General features: G+C 50.5%; 1 protein-coding gene across 2 annotated transcripts in view; it reads right to left on the reverse strand.

Moving 5' to 3' along the window:
- Positions 1 to 5,823: 5,823 nt before the first annotated feature.
- Positions 5,824 to 19,122, reverse strand: part of Fhdc1 (FH2 domain containing 1) — a 42,803-nt gene continuing 29,504 nt past the window's right edge. For both annotated transcript variants that reach the window (XM_090356850.1, XM_090356851.1), the window contains exons 10-12: positions 17,997 to 18,114; positions 13,211 to 13,375; positions 5,824 to 10,388 (exon numbers count right to left, since the gene is read on the reverse strand). In XM_090356850.1, the coding sequence (XP_090212976.1) occupies positions 8,448 to 10,388; positions 13,211 to 13,375; positions 17,997 to 18,114 (2,224 nt within the window). In that variant the 3' untranslated portion in view covers positions 5,824 to 8,447. The remainder of the gene's footprint in view (positions 10,389 to 13,210; positions 13,376 to 17,996; positions 18,115 to 19,122) is intronic.

Raw genomic sequence — 19,122 nt, forward strand, 5'->3', positions numbered from 1 at the left:
TTGGCCTAAAGGATGAGATCATGGATTTTAGATGCAAATACATTTTATAGATCCAATAAATTAAACACTGCCTGGCTATTATGTCCTGTCAAGTGTCATGTAAATACTCGGTTAGAGGAAGAAGCAGAAATAGGGTACAGCTCTGGTCAGTGACATGCCCAAGGTTACCAGCCAGATAGAGATGGCGTCAAGGTGAGGCCCACTACACTGAGTCATCAGATAGCCGTGGAACCTGCTGGCCTCTTGGTCCAATACATGTGAATCTCTCAAGCCTTCTTTTCTCTTGCAGGTGGAGCCAGGGCGCCGGCTTGCCCTGCCCTCCAGGGGGGTGTTGCTCAATGGAGTAGCTGCCATGTCTAGGCTTTGACCTAGTGATAATGGCAGATACTCAATACTGTTTCAACACATGAGCAATCCTCTTCCGGGTTCTGAAGTTACATACAGCTCTTCCCAAACAGAGATAGTCAGCCATTCGACAAAGTCACACAGCTACTAAACGGTGGAATGGCTGGCAGGCAGGGTGGGTGAGGGCAGTGTGCCGCCTGCCCTTCTGCCTGCTGGAATGTGTGGTGCCCCTGCAGATCATGGCTTCTTCAGATCTCTGTGTCCAGACACAGCTTAGGACATAGAGGGCAGCTTTGCAGTGGGCTGTGCCAACCCTGGAGCTGAGAGTTTGCAGGACATCGGTGAGGTTCCTATTCCTCTCCAGGGAAAGCTTTATTTAAGCATTTGTCATTTTTAGGTCTTTCCTCTCTGGGGAGCCTTTGTCCCCCTTCCATGAAGCCCTCTTTACGTACCTCTGCCAAGTCTAGACAGAAACAGATGTCATAGAGGCCGGGCAGGGATTAAACAGTAGACTGTTGATCACACCTTCTCCTGATGTACAAAACAATCCAGAATCTTCCCTTTGTCTGTTCAGAGTATGTACTCAATTTCAGCCTTGCTGGGTCCTAGAGGGCCCTGTACACGAAGAACCCCCACCTAACATCCTCCAAGGTGGCCACAGCCCACCTCCACTGGGACTCGTGCAACACTTTCACATGCTCCTCAGATCAGGGGAGGAAAGATATGTTCAGAACTCAGGGCCAGGAGGGAGTAGGTGGAAGGGAGGAAGTATCTGATCTAGGCCTAGAGGAAGGTTGGGATTCTGAGGAGCACTGGGCAATGCTGGCCTGTGTTCCAAGATTTGAGAATCCCTGCAAAACCCAGAGTTTCCTACGGTCACTCTCCTTTCTTCATTCCTACTGAGAGGTAACTGTCTTTATCCCCCAGAATCCTGCCATATGGACAAATCCAAGTGATATTAACAATCTCTACCAGCAGTAACCATGGGCTCTGCACAGCAGCTACTCAGGAAATTCTCAGCTGGGTGCCAATGGCTCAAGCCTATAATTCTACCTACTCAGGAGGCTGAGATCTGAGGATTGTGGTTCAAAGCCAGCTGCTGGGCACAAAAATCTGTGTGTAGACTTGGTGCCAATGGATTTATCTCCCTGGTACATTGGAAGGACACAGAATAAGATAGATGCAACTACCAGGATGAGCCTTCTGCTCATTCTTTTTTTTTTTTGCCAGTCCTGGGCTTGAGCTCAGGGCCTGAGCACTGTCCTTGGACTTTCTCAAGGCTAGAGCTCTACCACTTGAGCCTCAGCACCATTTCTGGCTTTTTTCTATGTATGTGGTACCAAGGAATTGAACGCGGGTTCTCGTGCATGCTAGGCAAGCACTCTACCACTAGGCTAAACTCCAGGCCCCCCTTCTGCTCATTCTTAAATGTGGTGGTGAGCCTTCAGCTATGCAAGTCATTTGTCTTCTGTCATGATCCAGTTTATCAAGCTCTTTCCTGGCAGGTGCATCCGAAGGCTGAGGACAGTATCCAGAAGGGAACTGGCCCGCTGGGCCTCATCCTGATACTATGCTCCACACAGGGCTCATGCTGCTGCTTTGGTGATCATGTAAAGACCACAGATTCACATGTCCCCTTTGTCTCTCTCACGATGAATCCTTCCATTGACAAGTAGAGATGATGTTCTGACTCCCGCTAGGATGGTGGGAGGGTGGTGAGTAATTGTCTGTGAAGCTGTGGGTTTCTTGGAAGATAAGCTCTAGCCAGGGTTCAGCCCATGATGAGCTGTTAAGAGCAGGGTCTTGGGAAAGGGCTATGAGCAATTGAGCATGTTCTCCAACTTCCTCGCTGCAACTCTGCCTTCTATTGTATTGAACCGATCTTGAACTTGGAGGCAGAAGCCCTGTGGGATGAGGAAACAGATCCATTCTCTCTCTCTCCCGCTCCCAAGCCTGGGTGAAGAAGCCTGCCCTGTAGGCAGCCCACCTCTTCCCCCTCTTCCCTGGGGATGAATCAGCTGCTGAAACCATGGGTGCCTTGGGAAAGCAGGAACTGCCACTGGCCAGAGCGCCACCGCTGAATGGACGCTCTGTTCTTGCTGCCAGGGCAGCTTCCTCAACTGAGTCATCGTTTTCAGCTATAACAGCTCAACCTTCACTCCTGAACTCCAAAATAGCAAAACAGTTTGTTGAAAGTAGCACAACTATCCAGATTCTGCCGGTCAAATTCTGTGGGCAGAGTCATGGGGGTGCGGGGTGGGCGCTGGGTACAAAAGTAATAAAAAAGCAAACTATTCTGAGATGACAGTGTTGGGAAGAAGTGGGCCCTGGTCTCCTTTCAGGAAGGGCTTTCCACAGTTTCTTTCCCACTGTTGTTTCTTCTTCCTCCCCCTCCTCCTCCTCCTCCTCCTCCTCCTCCTCCTCCTCCTCCTCCTCCTCCTCTTCTTTCTCCTCCTCCTCCTTCTTCCCAGGCCCTGGGCACTCTCCCCAAGCTTCTTTACTCAAGACTAGTCCTCTACCACTTGAACTACAGCTGCAATTCCAGCTTTTTGGTAGATAAGAGTCTCATAGACTTTCCTTCCCAGGCTGGCTTTGAACCAGCAATCCTCAGATCTCATGCTCCTGATTAGCTAGGATTGCAGGCAGGAAACACTGGTACCCAGGCACCTGCTCCCAATTTGAATGCTAGAGGGCCATGCTCCTTGCTGCCCAGAGTCCGCACCCTGAAGAGCTGCACCCACTCCCCTTTCCATGTGGTGAGGCAGCAAGGATGCCAGCCTGCCTGGAAGTGGTCCTCAGAAGGCTGTGGGAAGCACCAGGACTCAGGATGCCAGGGAACGGGTCTCCAAAGAGTAGCTTTGCTGACAAAACTTTACTGTGACACAGAGACCACCACAGCATTGTTCAGCGCTCTGCAATTATGCACAATTATGACATTTCCACAGGGCTGCGGTTGCAAAGCTGGGTGATGTGTCACTTCCTCTGTTCCCCTGGAGCCATCCTTAAGGAAGCTGTATTCCAGCATCACTGAAAAGTTCTAGACACAAAGTGGCCAAGCATGAGACTAGAGATGCACCTGTGTTAAGATCCAAACTAGAGCCGTTCTTTCAACTCGCGCGGGACAGCTGTCCCCACAGCCAGGTACTGCGCAGAGCACATGGCTTTCCAATCACTTGCTTGACACATGTTGCAAGAGGGACCAGGCTGGGAAAACATTCAGGTCTCATCTTTGCATCTAGGAATTCTTTCTTTTCTAAATTTAGAACTTAGGGTTCTATACTTGCTAGGCAAACCCTACCATTTGAAGCCCATCTCCAGCTCTTTCTTGCTTGTTCAGATAGGGTTTGGCCTTTTGCCCAAGGTCAACCTCAATCCTTCTACCTATGGCTTGCTGCATTGCTAGGTTTGCAAGCATGTACTGCCACACCTAACTTTTTAATCTGTTGAGATGGAGTCTCACTAACTTTTTTGCTCAGGCTTACTTCACAACTATGATCCTAAATTTTGCTTCTTGAGTAGTTAGGGTTATAACCATGATTCTCTGTGCCCAATGGAGTCCACACATACTGCTCAACCATCTGGCTCTCTCTAGCACCCTAAAAATCAAGTCACCAGAAATCTGCTAATAATGTGAATTAGGGGTTCATCAGCAAAAATCCTGGTTGGTGGGTCTGGGTTGGAACCAAGAGCCCAGCCCTGGTGATTCAGTTACACTTAGGGCACTCCATATGACAGGTACCCTTTCAGCTGACGCTCCAAGTTCTAGAGGGTCCCAGGATAGTTCATTATCTACAGCAAACATCCTGCTCTCACAGCGGAAGTCCACTTGCCAGCTACCATGGGGCCACACAAGTGACCTCCTCACTACACTTGTCACCTCCTCATTGGTGAGGAGGCTAGCGGTCACATCCAGCATCTTTCCTGGAAGGAGGGGTGTGCCTCCTATTGGGTGAAGGGGATACACATTCAGACGAGAGCTTCCTGAGAAGCTACTTACAAAGCATGGCACAGTTCTTGAGGAAAGTTTATCCTGAACTCCTCCAATAAAAGTACAAACAAACTAGGGAATATCATCTACTGGCAGTGATGTCACTCAGCCCCTGGGTGCTCTGGAGGAGTCCAGGCACAAAGCCCAGATGATTTCAGTGGCCAACACAAAGCCATCAAAAGAACCTTTTCACCAGGCATCCTTACTGAGCAGCTCAGCATCTCTGTTTCACAGGCTGGTGGCAGGAAGTGGTGCCAAGCTCCTGGAGCTTTCTCACCAAAGCTCCACCAAGAACAGACTGTGAATGCTGACTGTCCACAGCCATGACTCCTCCTGCAGTGAAGTCCCATTATCCTGACCAACCAGGATCCAACGGCCAGGAAGACAGAAAAGCCATTTGCTTCCACTGTAAGAATGCAACTCCTGTCCTTACTTTGGTGATCTAGAGAGGCACAGCCGTGTTTTAACTGAAAGACGACACCCTTGGGGAGAGAGGCTGTTCTGATTCAGCCCTTGCACAGATCCCGTCCAGGCTGTCTGTGCACTCTTTTCTCATCATGCTAGTATTTTAAGAAGCACTCACTGAATGATTTGGTATGACGTCTCTTATACAAATCTGGCTCACATATTCAATTACTTGTTGGTGTTTAGGGGTACATATCAAAAAACAATCTATTTTTTTTCCATTTTTGGGCAGGGCTGGAGTATGGGGGAAAAACTAAACATGAAATTCAAGTATTAGGACACTAATTCAGTATCCTAATTCAGTATCCTTGTAATCCAGATGACTAGGGTCTAAATGTTCAAGGATGGTACAGCCACTCAAAACAAGAATGTCACCAGCTGTCTTTTCTATTGCTGTTGGAGTGCAGGATATTCCTCTAACCTGCTCTCAGATACAGCAGAGAGAACCAGTATAGGGTATAAAAACTGAGATACAAGAAGAGAAGCATCCTACACAAATCTTTTTTTTCAAATGTATGCCAACACTGCATTTCATATGCACTGACACCTCCTACATCCTCCCTCCATTCCCTCCCCATTCCTGAGGTGAGCTGTGATTTCACAGTCACTATCCTAAGCCAACATACAACTGGGACAGAAAGGAGTAGATCCAGATTTGCCAGTCCTACAGAGATCACAGAGCCTGGGACAACATAGAACAAGAACCCATGAACATTCTATCATTGGTCTGCAGGTCAAGTGCAGGCCTCATCCCCACGGGTGTGGTACTGTGAAGCTCACCCCGAAGCTCTTGATTAGATGCATGCTCCATGCCACCAATACATACCAACAACATAGCAGAAAACCAAGGGCCAGCATCCTCATTTTGGGCTCTGGATCCTTTGGAGAAGATTGTTATAACCTAGTCCTCCCTTATTTCCTGGATCTCCACTCGTCTGAGCAGGAAATCAAACACCTTCTCGGCAGGATCCTGTGGACATAATCCACTGAAGAAGGAAGCCGAGATCAAACACAACTCTCATACACAGGAATTTTATTCAACTATCTGTTCCATAAAAGCAATATAAATGGACCTTTAAATACATTTAGTTCATCTTTAACAAATGTTTGTAGAAACATATTTACATTTTCTCACTGCATACTTAAATTATTTGCCCACACTTACTACGGATAAAGGTAACAGATTGCTCACCTGTGCACACAGATGCACTTGTGTAGTTCTTAAGAGTTGCGGCCTGACAGCATGGAACACTCTGGAGCTTTCTTTGAGCCACCAGAGTGCACCAGTTCTCAGCTCCAGGAAGGCTGGTAAGGGCTTAGAAACTGATCCCAGCTCAGACCCTGAGAAACCAACGTAGAGGCCACACTCAAGTCTATGAATTGGGGACAGATACTTAGGTGGAGAAAAATGACCTGTCAAAGGCACACAACACAGGACAAAGCTATCGACAACCCCCTTTGCTATCCACAGCCCACAAGCTTCTGATGGCTGTCATCTCTTTTGTGTGGGGCCTATGTCTAGGCTAATTTTGTCTCTGCCTTTCAACAAAAGACATCAGTGAGAAGCTGTTCAAGATTCCATTTGGCATCTCAAGGAGCCAGGCATATCTGCTCAAGGCTGTGTGTGTGTGTGTGTATGGGTGTGTGTGTGTGTGTGTGTGTGTGTGTGTGTGTGTGTGTGTGTGTGTGTGTGTGTGTATGATGTAACTACTCAGGGCTGTTTGTGTGTATGTCTGTGGGGTGAGTGTGGGAGATACTGAGGTTAGAATTCATGGCTCAAGCCACACCTCAGCTCTGTTTTAGCTTACTTTTCAGATAGGGACTTTTTTGTTGTTGACTAAGGCCTGCCTGAACCCTGACCTCTTCCCCATGTGCCCCACATAGCTGGGATGACAAGTGTACTTCACCATGCCTGGCATATTGGTTCAAGATGAAGGCTAATTATCATTTTGCTCCAGCTGGCTTCACACGTCCATCCTCCTGATCCGTACCTCTTGAGGGACTGCAATTCTAGCCCTGTGCCATCCTGTTCAACTCTGCCCAGGGTTCTTTCCACAAGAGGCCATGGCTCTGATTTCTTCTACCTGAATGTTTACTTTTTCAATGGTAAATGCCATGGCTTGTGGCAGTGGTTTCCATTAATTACAATGAAAAGTTAATATTCAATTGTAGTGAAACTCTCACATCATTAATCACAGAATCCCCACAAAGGCAGCTGTTACCTAGATCCATCTACCTACCAATGGCAGAGTAAGATGAGGTGTCACTCATTAGTGACCTGGGATGGTAAGGGGAGACAATTTTGTTTATTGTCAGTTGTAGGGCTTGAACTCTGGGTCTGGGCTCTGTCTCTGAGCTCTTCAGCTCAAACTACCACTCTACCACTTGAGCCACAGCACCACTTCTGGTTTTCTAGTAGTTAATTGGAGATGAGTCTCACGGGACTTTTGTGCCTGGGATGGCTTTGAACTGTGATCCTCAAATCTCAGCCTCCTGAGTAGCTAGGATTACAGGCGTGAGCCACCAGTGCCCAGCTCAGTGGAGACAATTTAAAAAAACAAAACAAAACAAAAAACCCCCAACTAACAACAACAACAAAACCCTTGCAATTATTCATTCTCCCATTTCCTAGAGAGGCCATGAAACGAATAACGGGGGGAGATTTTGTGCTTTCTTTTGAATGAAACCGAAAATTTTGTGATAATATAAAACGAATTGGGATTTTAACACCACTGTACCAAAGAAATGTCAACATTAAAAACAAAAGACATCACTGAGAACAGGAACCTGAGAGAGCAGCACAGGCGGGTGATCTGTGAGGAGAGCTGGGAGCAGGCAGCGGGGAGGAGGAAGGCTGGGGACAGGTGGGAGTCTGTAGCCAAGGCAGACACATGTCAGAACAGCCATCACCGTTTCCCAATGGACACAAAACCTTGAAACCAAATGAGGACCATGTGCTCATCAGCATGGCCTCTGCCGTCTTCCCACTCAAACACAGCACCGTGGAGATTCTGGAGGGGGCAGGCCTCCTCAGAGTCCCCCCTCTGCAGGCAGAGCTTCCCATGCCTGTGGGCTCACCCGTGGACCCCCCGAAAGACAAGAAGGCGTACCATCACCTTTCATTCACACGCAAACCCAGAGTTACCCAAGGACAAACAGGCCGTGTCAGAACACCCACAGCTCGTGACAGAGAGGGGCCAGCTGCCAGCCAGGGGTGGGCAGGAGGGGGACTGCGGGGCCAGGAAACCCAGAGAGATACAGACCCCTCTTCATGTTAAGGAGAGGGTTTCTCCCTTGGGAGGCATCTCACTCTGCAAAAGGAACCAGCTACAACATTATTTTTATTTTTATAATATTAAAAAACAAGTCTTTGATATATAAAAACTGGCCAGAAGTGGTTTTTTTTTTTTCTTTCTTTTTTTCAGTTATCACATCACGTCATCGTATCCAGGCTACCTCGCTGGAGCCTTCGTCCCCCAGATGTGTGAGGCAGGATCTTCCGGACTCGGGGTTTGACAGCACGAGCAGGGGCCCAGGCGGCTGCGGCCCGGGGATCCCCCAGGCTGGGGCTGTTAGCAGGAGACGCCCCGGTGGAACAGGGGAGGGTAGGGAAGGTGGTGAGCGCGAGGGCGAGCGCCAGGCGGCTCGGTCACTTCTGCAGAGGGTGGAGGATCCTCCCCAGCGCCGTGCGCCCCGTGTCCTTCAGCCTGAGGGAGGCCCTGTCCCGGGCCCCTCTGGCCTTCAGAGGGCTCTCCGTGCTGCCACTGGGCCCCTCGGGAGATTCCGGGCACTTCCTGGGGGCCCGGGCGCTGCTGGCCCGCCTCAGGGTGCTGTCCCGGGGCGCGGCGTCCTCGGGGCCGCCCCTGGCCTTCAGCTGCCGCTGGGAGACGGTCCTGGTGAGGGCCCGGCCCTTGGCCACGGGCGGGGCGTCCGTTCTCGTGCACCGGGAGGAGGAGGCCACAGTGTTGCGGGCGAAGCTGGGGACGGGGGCGGGGGCGCGCGGGGCGCCCGAGGCCGGGGGCGTCCTGGGCTCTTCCCCGGGGCTCTGGGCGCTGTCTTCGGGCTTGGGCCGGGGGAGGTTCCGGAGGGGCTTGGCGCTGGGCTTGAGGGACCCCCGGCGCTGCAGGGGCGCCTCCTTCCCCGGCCGGCCACCGCCGCAGCTCCCCCGGGGCGGCTCCTCGCCCCCGGGGGCGGCCGTCCCCGTCCTCCCCGGGGGCCGCCTGGGCGACGTGTCCGCCGTGCCCCGCACCGAGCTCTGGCGCGCCAGTGGCGGGTCTGTGCTGCCGGGGGGCTCCCGGGGGGCGCCCCGCGAGGGCCCCGGGCCCCGGCTGGACTTGGAGATGGGCACCACCTTGCGCATGCTCTCGCTCTCCCAGGAGGTCAGGGTCCGCACGGCCCTGGGCGCGGGCCCCGGGCCCCGCCGGGCGCCCCCGGGCTTGGGGACGGCGGGGGGCGCGTCTTTGAGGGCGCTCCTCCTCGGCGTGGCGGGGGCGTCCTTCCCTCGCAGGGCTCGGTCCCTGGCAGGGCCAGGCTTGCAGGGGGCCTCAGCTTTCGGGGCGGCCAGCACCGGGGGCTGGAGGGCCCCCAGCTCGCCGGCTCCGGAGGACACGGAGTCACTGCCTTCCCGCTCCCTCTCCCCATCTCCGGGTCTGGAGTCGGCGCCCTCCGAGCAGTCCAAGGTCAGCGAGCAGTCGGTGGTGTCGGAGATGTAGAACAGGCGCCCGGGGTCCTGGTTCTCGGGGTCCGTGCTGCCCGCAGACTCCTCCGGGGCGGCGCCGGCGCCCTGCGGGGCCGCGCATGGGCTCTCCGGGGCGCAGCCCTGGTCCACGGGGGTCAAGCTGTCGCCATCGGCGGGCGGGGACTGGGGGTTGCCACCCCCCGGGGGCGCGGGCTCTCCCGGGCCGAGGTCATTCAGGGTCAGCGGGGATGCGGGCAGGGGGCCCTCGGCTCCCTGGAGGTCAAACTGAGTCAGCCCCGTCACCAGCGCGTGCTCCTGAATGCCCAGCGCCAAGGGCGGGAGCGGGGGCGAGGGCGCGGGCCCCAGGCCCAGCGGCTCACTGTTTCTCTTCCGGAGGACCCCGGGGCCTCCGGGCCGGGCTCGGGGGAGCGGGGGCCCGGGCGTGGCCGGGGATGGGCTGGGGGCTTGCTCGGGGCCCCGGACGTCGCGGGCAGGGTTGGGTGCGAGGTCGGGGCCGTGGTCCTTGGGCCCTCTGGGCTCCATCCAGGCCACGGTGGGCCGGGCCTGCCGGGCGCTGTTCCGGGGCAGGCTGTTGAACTTGCCGGGCCCCTCGGCGGCGCTGGGGTCCGTGGTGCTCTCCAAGAAGGTCAGCAGCTCCCGGTCGGCGGAGGCGCCCAGAGACAGGCGGGAGCGGCGCGTGTTGGGGGGCCGGGAGGAGGGGCTGATGGGTCTGGGCTGCAGGAACGGGGGAAGGTCCTCCGGGCCCTTCTTGGTCAGGAGCTCCACGTCATTCTCGCTGCTGCTCCTGCCAAAGCCCCCCAGCTCTCCCGCCGTCCAGGAGCGCCGCTTCTGTTCCAGCTCCCGCAGCCGCTGCCGCTGTCTCTGCTCGTGCACCTCCCGGTCGTGGTTGTCCTGAGCACGGGTGGAGAGAAGCTAGCGTGAGACACGCGTGCCCACCTGCAACTCGGGCAACCCACCTAAGACTGGAGGAGAGACGCTTGCCTGGAGGGGGGCCCGGGAGGGGGCCCCCCCGTTTGCAGATGTGCAGTCTGTGGAAGTTCCCCAGTGTCCTAGGGGACCCGACCCAGGCTCACGCACGCTAGGCCTGGCTCCAAGGACCGCGACTGTGCTCATCGAATCCCTTGGCTCAACTTTTAGTTTCCCGCCAGGGCTACAATTCCAACTATGTGCAGGACTTCAGTGCCAGGAAAGCAAGCTTGGTGTAAGTAGGGAAAGACCGGGAGGACAGTGGAGCAAGAAACAGAGAAAACCATGGATGTTCTACATGCAAACTGTAGCATGGCTGTAACTGTGCTTAGGTGTGTGCACATGCACAAACACACACACCAGACCCTACTTAACCATGATCTGGATACAAAGCGTATGCCCAAAATACTAAGAGATGTCTGCTCTGGCTCCTCCACAGCCAGAGAAAGAGACAAAAGCAGGTGTGCCTTGCAAATCCTTAACGCTCCACCTTCCCCCAGCAATGCAACCTGAACCTGCCCAAGCCATTAAAATGCAACTGTCCCATGTCAGCAGGGCCTGGGGCCTGGTCCCCCCTTGAACACCAAAATTTGAGGACATTCAGGTCCCTTATGTAAAATGGCACAGTACTTGCACTGGTCTATGCATAACTTTCTGTATATCTTAAGTCATCTCTACTTAATTTATAACTCTGAAGGCAAGGGAAGTTCTATGCATATAGTTGTTACAATGTATCATTCATGGAATGACAAGAAGAAATGGTTCATACTTGTGCTGCACAGATGCAGGTATAAACATTTATTTATTTATTTTTTAGGGGATGGGGATTATTACAGGGGGTGGAGGGATGGTAGAACTCAGGGCTTTTTTCTTCCTAGGCAGGCACTCTACTACTTGAGCCATATCCTTGGCATGTGTTTGGCTTCAGGTATTTCGAGGATAGGGTCTCATGCTGTTCATGTCCTGGGGGACCACAGTCCTGATCTCAACTTCTCAAGCAGCTGGAATGACAGGTACCTGCTGCCACACCCAGCTGTTGACTGAGATGCTGCCTCACTAACTTTTTGCCTAGGGCTGGCCTCAAACTGTGATCCTCTTGATCTCAGTTTCCCAAGATTATAAGCATGAGCCACTATGCCCTGTATTGGTGCGTTTTGTGGTGTGTTTGTTTTATATATATATTTTCAACTTGGGGTTGGCTGAAACTGCAAATGTGGAATGGTGGCTTTGGAGGGGTAGCTGTATCATAAATCACCACTCTTTTGGATTGTGACATGTGCGTGTGTAATTATATAATTACACAGACATCACCACCCAAATCTGTTCTTGTTAGCAATTTTTTGTTTGAAAATCCATTTCCTCCTCCAGACTCTTCCTTGCCAAGTTTCTGTGAGGCACTGGCTGGGGACTCCTGCTCCTCCTGCAGCTCTGGCCATGGCCTCCCATCCTTCCCCTCTCCCTTAGGCTTCTCCTGTCCAGGCTCCTCTTATGGGAGGAGCTGGGTCCTAGCTCTCAGGCCGAGCGTATCACACAGGTGGTCCTGCAGACTTGTAGAATTTGGACATGGACTGAGCACCTCAGAAAGAGCCAACCTGGCCTCCAGCCCCCACCATAGTCTCCCACAGCTGAGCTCACTGCTTGGACAGAGACATGTCAACGTGGCCACAGGCTCAGTTTCCTCCTCTTAGCTGACAGGGAAAGGAGAGGAGAGGATGGAAAATCCAAGCGATTCTGGGCTTGTAAGGAGTGTGCCCAATCTGTCCAAGAGATCCAGCCATGGACAGATCTACATTCAGGGTAAGTGCGTAAGGTCCTGGGTTTGATTCCTAGCACCAAGCAAATAAACTAATAAAATAAAATATGGGGCAAGAGATGACTTGGGGGGGGTACTACCTGGAATGAAAGATGAGCACTACATCTTCTTTTATGGGTCCAGGAGCTTGAACTCAGGCTTGGGCACTGTCCCTGAGCTGTTTTGCTCAAGGATAGTGTTCTACTTGGGCCACCATTCACTTGTGTGTGTGTGTGTGTGTGTGTGTGTGTGCACACGTGTGCATGATTAATTGGAGATAGAGGTCTCATAGACTTTTCTACTCAGGCTGGCTTTAAACTGTAATCCTCAGATCTTAGCCTCCTACATAGCTAGGATTATAGGCGTGAGCCACCAGTGCTTGGCTTACTATTTGCTTTTACTTAAATTCAATTCATGGCTTCCAAATTCAACCTAGAGACCAATGGAATTGGCAGTTGAGGTGGGGAAACCTGGCTGCTGTGATCCACTTAGTGGCATCCTCCCTAGATAAAGGAGACTACTGCAGGCCATGCTATAAAGGACAACAGGGTCCCTAAAGTGCCAGAGCCATGGCAGTGGTGAAGGGCTGCAAATGGGAAGAGAGAGGCCTTTCCTCTAGGTGGACAGAAGTTCTGAAAATAGGCACTCTTTCATCAACAGGGGTTGGGCAAGAGAGGCTGTTAAGGAGATTCTTAGACATAGTGACTTCCCTTGTTAAGAAGATCTAGGAACAAAACACTTTTAGGGCATTGTATGTGTTGATGTAAAATGCTAAGACTCTGAATGCCACATCAGAGCCACCTCCCACCATCCACAGCAAGGGATCTGTGTCGCATCCCAGCTGGATATTCCAGAAACCACAGAACCCCTGAACTCTCTCCTGTGGACACAGAACTGGATCAAAGCAAAAAAAAATTCAAGGAGTCTGGAAAAACAAAGATGCCACGGGCCCTACCTTAACTGCTTTGTTGAATCTGGTGCAGAAGTCTCTAAATATCTGGAAGCATTCATCCAGTTTCATGGTTTCTTTGTCTTCACAGAAGAAATCTATGAGGGTATGAGCCTCTTCCTGTAGCTCCCGCCTCCAGTTCTCCAGCTCCGACAGCTTCTCCATAGCAAACTACAGAGACACAAACAGACTCACTGAAATACACACATCAGTGAGGACAGCATGGTCTGAGGTTCCCGGGAAGACACAGAGCCAGAGTCCCATCTCAAGTCTGTGGGAAGGGAAGGGTTACTACATGACTGCTGCATAGGAAGTTGACCCCAACCAAAAGTGAGAAAAGCGATGCACTCCTGTGTGAAACCTAAAAGCCACAAGATGGAAAAGTCAGGCATGGCAGTGCATGCCTGTAATCCCACAATCCCAGAATTTGAGAAGCTGAGTCAGTTTGAGGTTAGCCAGTGCTACACAATGAGATCTCCATGTAAACCCCTTCAAACACCAAAAAGACAAAGATTTACAGCTAAGAGGATGGTGCGAATACAATTTTCACCTGGAAGATCACTGGAAAAGTCACCCAAGGACAGTTGGTTTTCTTAAGAAAATCTCCTCTGTTCCTGTTCTTCCTTTTCCAGATGGACTCTTCTGCTGGCAAGGGTTGTTTTTGGGGTTCCAAAAGCTGACCTGTCCTGACAAGCTACCTATGTTGCCCTGCAGAGAGGCAGTCTATGCTTCACTCTATCAGATCACTATGAGGTGTGCGTTAGAGTGGACTGGAAAGGGCTGATGGGTAGTTGTGAGGTCGACCCACATCGACATTTCGTTTAAAAAACAAAAACAAAACCTAGGCGAGTCTAATGGGCCCCGGGCGATGCCTGCTGCTTTACGTCTCCCAGTTCCTTTAGGACTAGCGGGTCTACCAGTGAGCCCCGGCCATCTAGGAAGGGGCCTTCCACCTGCAGTGTCCTGGCGCAGGTTAGCAAGCACCTTGGACCGCTAGTGGGGAGGTGGTATGGTGAGGAAGGGAGGACTTCTCCCCCATCTTCTGGAGAGGGAATATCTGGAACAATGCAGAAATATTTTCTTGCATGCTTATGGGGAAACCCATTTTATAGAAAGGAATGCAGAGATTTGCTACCTGTTGAAATCACATGTCCTGTCTTTACAAAACTGAACTTTTTCCTTTTTCTTTTGTGTGTGTGTATGTGGCAGTACTCAGCTTTGAACCTACAGCTTGAAGCTTGTTCAACAGGTGCTCTATGAGCTCTTTTTGCCTTTAGTTCTTTTTTCTAGATGGAATCTTGGTTTTGCCCAGGACCAGCCTTGTACTGCAATCTTCCTACCAATGGCCCCAGCACAACTAGGATCACAAAGGAGTCCTAACACACACAGCTTAATTATTAGCATATGGTCTCCATAACTTTTTGTCTAGGCAGGCCTTGAACTAAGATTTTCCTGATCTCCCCATCTCAAGTGGCTGGGATTACAGGTGTGAGCCACTACACCTAGCCCAAGGGCCTACATAAAACAACTACTCTTGGAGTGAGGGGGGGTGGGACTATGGTGTGGCAGAAGCTGCACGCCACCCACTTTTGAGGAGCACATTCAGCCAGCTACAGATCCTAAAGAGAAATTTCTTTCAGACCTGCCACCTCCCACTCACTCCAACAACTTTCCCCCTAAATGGCCTTTTCTTAAGCCAAGTACATTCTAGAGGTAGTGGAAAATCTAAACTATGTAGGAAAGCGAATACCAGACACAGTAACCATCTGAGTCAGTAGCCCACGGCAGTGTGCGTGTTTATACTCTATCTTTCTTTATAGAGATGAGAACATTCATGAAGGGATAAATCTTTGCCTGTCATTCTTCTCAAGGGGAAATATGGATCCCAGCCAAGACTAGCTCAACGGAGAAACAGTCTTCCTGACAACAGCCTACGCTGGAAGCTGGGCTCTGCCAGGTCCTGTTTTGCAGATCCTGTGGGGATGGACAGGACCACACCAATCACCCTCCACACGGGGGAAAATGAACAGCTCTGGGCACTGATCTGAGAAATAACTATGGTTGAGTCACATGTCCTAAGTCCCACGAGACCAGGAGCACAAAAGTCCAAAGCTGCACTGGTGAAAGAGCTCACTCTCTTTTACAGACATTGAACTTTCACCTTGAACTTGACTGCCAGGGATCAAAGTTCCAAATCAGCATGTCTCTCCTAAAATCCATTTCAAAATGTTGAAATAGATCTGCAAAAAAATGTGTTCCAATGATCTTTCTCAAAAATCCCAAACAGGGGTTAGGACTTGCCCTAACCTCTATCTCAGAATGGAGGAAAAAGGCCAAACAAACAACTCCTCAGAAGTTGGCCCCATTCTGCTTACTGTGGAGGGTACTGAGACTTTAGACTGAGGCTTCACAGCTCTTCATGGTCTGACCCTAGACCATCTTAAAAAGTTTTTGTCTCAGGCCAGGCTCACACCTGTAATCCTAGCTACTCAGGGGGCTGAGATTTGAGGATCAAGGCTCAAAGTCAGCTCTGGCACTAAAGATTAAGAGACTCTTATCTCCAATTAACCACTAGAAAACTGGAAGTGGCACAACTCCAGGGATAGGGCAGTAGCCTTGAGCTGAAGAGCTCAGGGACAGCACCCAGGCCCAGAGTTCAAACCCCATCATCAACAAAACAACAACAACAACAAAAAAAGTGAGAGAGAGAGAGAGAGAGACAGAGAGAGAGAGAGAGAGAGGGAGAGAGAAAGAAAAAGAAAAAAGCTTTGTCTTACCATTTAAGAAATGTGCTGTGTAGCACATTTTATGTCCAGAGATAAAAATGAATGACAGAGCAGGGGGTATATAATTCAGTGGTATAGCACTCACACAAAACAAAACAAAACTATATCCCAAAGAAACAAAAACTTCCAGAAAGAAAAGCTGGAAGAATTAAAATAAGGTTGCCCTTGAAGAGAATGGTCTATAGGTGAGGAGAAGGTAGGGTCATTTTTCATCCCAACTCCTCTGTATGAAGATTCTGTAGGTGCAAGGTGTTGTAGCTTCATGGGATGCTGAAAGTTAGGAGGATCACAGTTCTAGGCCAGCCTGGGCATGAAAGTCTGCTACACTCTTATTTGCAATTAACCAGCAGAAAACTGGAAGTGGTGCTATGGCTCAAGTGGTACAGTGCTAGCCTTGAGCTGAAGAGCTCAGGGACAGTGCTCAGGCCCAGAGTTCAAGCCCCATGACCAAAAAGAAAAAAAAAAGATTTTAATTGTGGAAGATATAGCTTAGTAGTAGAGTGCTTAGCATGCAGGAAGTCATCAGTTTAATCCTCAGCTCCATGAGAGAGAGGGAGGAGAAAGGGGGAGAAAAAAGACAGAGAGAGAGATAGATTGATTTGGCATAAAATATTAATACTGAAGATTAGAAACTTGGGAGAAGGAAAAAAAGATCCAAAATCTTCACTGTGACACGTTGCAGTTCTTACTCTTGTGTTATTCATCCAATTGTGCTCCCCTCTGTTTTGTGATTCTGAGGCAATGATGGTAGCAGCATTTGCTTTGTTGTTGCACTATGTGAACAGTGTGTGAATTTGGGGTAGGATGGGGGACTGTGAGGATAGGTCAGTGGAAGAACACTTGTCTAGCATGCAAGAGGCTTTGAGTTTCATCAAAAACCAAACAAAGAAAAAAATCCCCAAAAGATAACCCATGAAAGGAGAAATTGTGAACCTGGTTGTACTTGAAAGTAAACACAGAACATGTTTAATAATCAGCATGCACTCACAGCAGAGCCACACACAGTGCAATGTTTGCAGGTAGAGCTGAAGCATGTACTGTTTTGAAGGAGGGTCAGTGGCCCTGGAACTTACTGTTTCCACCCAGCACCCGTGTAACACTGCCCCACAATTCCCAGTGATGCATCTTAGCCGCCGGGCTGACGGCAGAAGACTATCTCTCGGACTAACAGCAGGAAATGGTGCCACTTTTTTTTTTTCTTAAATAAAGCAGATTAAAAAGATGTCAGACTGTGTGATTAGTGAGTCACGGTGAGCTGCCACAAACATGTCCACTCTGCTAGTTTTTGTTGATGTTGTTTGGAGCACCTCCTGACACACCCTGTGGGCGGATATATTCCCATGTTGATGGGCCGGGTAACTGTGCGTGTTCTGCTGCTCTGAAAACTCATCCCATTTGAAGTGGTCTCAGGAGAGAAGGACAATCAGGGCCAGGCACCAGCGGCTTACACCCGTACTCCTAGCTACTCAGAAGACTGGGATCAGAGGATCCCAATTCAGAGCTCGTCCAGGGAAAACAAATCTGTGAGACTCTTTATCACTAATTAACCAGCAAAAAGTGAGAAGTAAATATGTGGCCCAAGTAGTAGAGCAAAAACGCCCCAAGCAAGAGAGTGAGACTTTGACTTCAAGCCCTAGTACTGGCCATTCAGCTCAAGCCCTAGTACTGGCCATTCAGCAAACACAAAAGCAAAAGGAAGATTGGCCTGGGTATGGCAGTATAGGGTGATTTCAATAGAACATTGCTTTCCAAAACCATAACAGGTATACAACTAGAAGTCAAGTTGCTAGGCAGTCAGAGTGTTAGTTCCCAGGCTGCTACAGGTTCACTGCAGGAAGGTGGGTCTGGTGTGAGCATGGAGCAGTGGCCAGCAGAGCCCTGAAGTTCACAGTACAGTCTCTGCAGTGAAGCACCGGGCCTAAGGGAACTCCAAGAGCCTGCTATTCTGAACTCCATCTAGGAAGGCTGAGGGGTCCTTGCTGAAAGCTGCGATTTGAGGGACTGACCTGAAGGAAATCTTCCATCTGCTGGCAGAGCTCCCCATCCCGCCGGACATTTTCCTGAAGTGATCCCGTCCTGACAAAGAGGGAGTGGAGTTCCGCCTCTGTGTTATCCAGAGATAATCTAGAAAAGGAAGGGGAGAGTGGGCCGTTGGCACAAGGTGTGCCATGTACATGAGTTCATCTGTTGAATGGAACTCACACTGGTTCCGTGGGCAGGCTGCCACTGTTCTTGGAGATGTGGTAACTCAAGTCCTGTGACCTGTGGAGCTTTCCATAAAGCAGGTCTGAGCACCTTTATGCAACACATTACCACACAGTGCTTTTCCTGGGTTAGGAAGTGAGGGCCCCACGTCACAAGGCAACCACACATGTCCACATTGTAGAGAGCACTGAACCCAACCACCCACTCTGCAAGTGAGGGGTGGGACGGACTGCAATACTCCTGTTACATGCATCAAGTCAAGATTAGTAGAACATGATGGATGGCTTTGTTTTCTGTGCTAGTCCTGGGGACTGAATTCTGGGCCTGGGCGCTGTCCTTTAGATTTTGTACGCAAGTGCAGCTCTCTACCACTTGACTACAGCTCCTTTTCTGGCTTTTTTTGCTGGTCAATTGAAGATAAAAGTCTCATGGAGTTTCTTGTGCAGCCTGATTTCCAGCCATGATACTCAGATTTCAGCCTCCTGAGTAGGCTTGAGACACCTGTGCTGGTTATACGGTTTTTGTGGTGGTACTGGGGCTTGAACTCAGGGCCTAGGCATTATTTGCTAGCTTTTTCTACTCAAAGCTGGTATTCTACTACTTGAGCCACAACTCCACTTTTGGCTTTTTGGTGGTTGATTAGGTATTAGTATTTCCTGTGATGGTGGCTTCAAACTGTGATATTCAGATCTCAGCCTCTTAAGTAGCTAGGATCACAAGTGTGAGCCACTGGTACCCAACTCTCTTGTCTATCAGTGCAATGAAAACTGTTATCTTCATTAGTCACTGGTGCCTATCTGAGATCTGATAGAACTTCACCCATGTATTCAACTCTCCATTTCAAATAAGCAAGCCTTACCAAAGGGAGGCTTACTAAGGTATTATCTAGTTAAATTTCTGATTCTTTGCTGGCCAGAAATGCCTGTT

Source organism: Megascapheus bottae, chromosome 23, assembly GCF_031878675.1.
Source record: "Megascapheus bottae isolate mThoBot1 chromosome 23, mThoBot2.hap1, whole genome shotgun sequence".
NCBI lineage: Eukaryota > Metazoa > Chordata > Mammalia > Rodentia > Geomyidae > Megascapheus > Megascapheus bottae.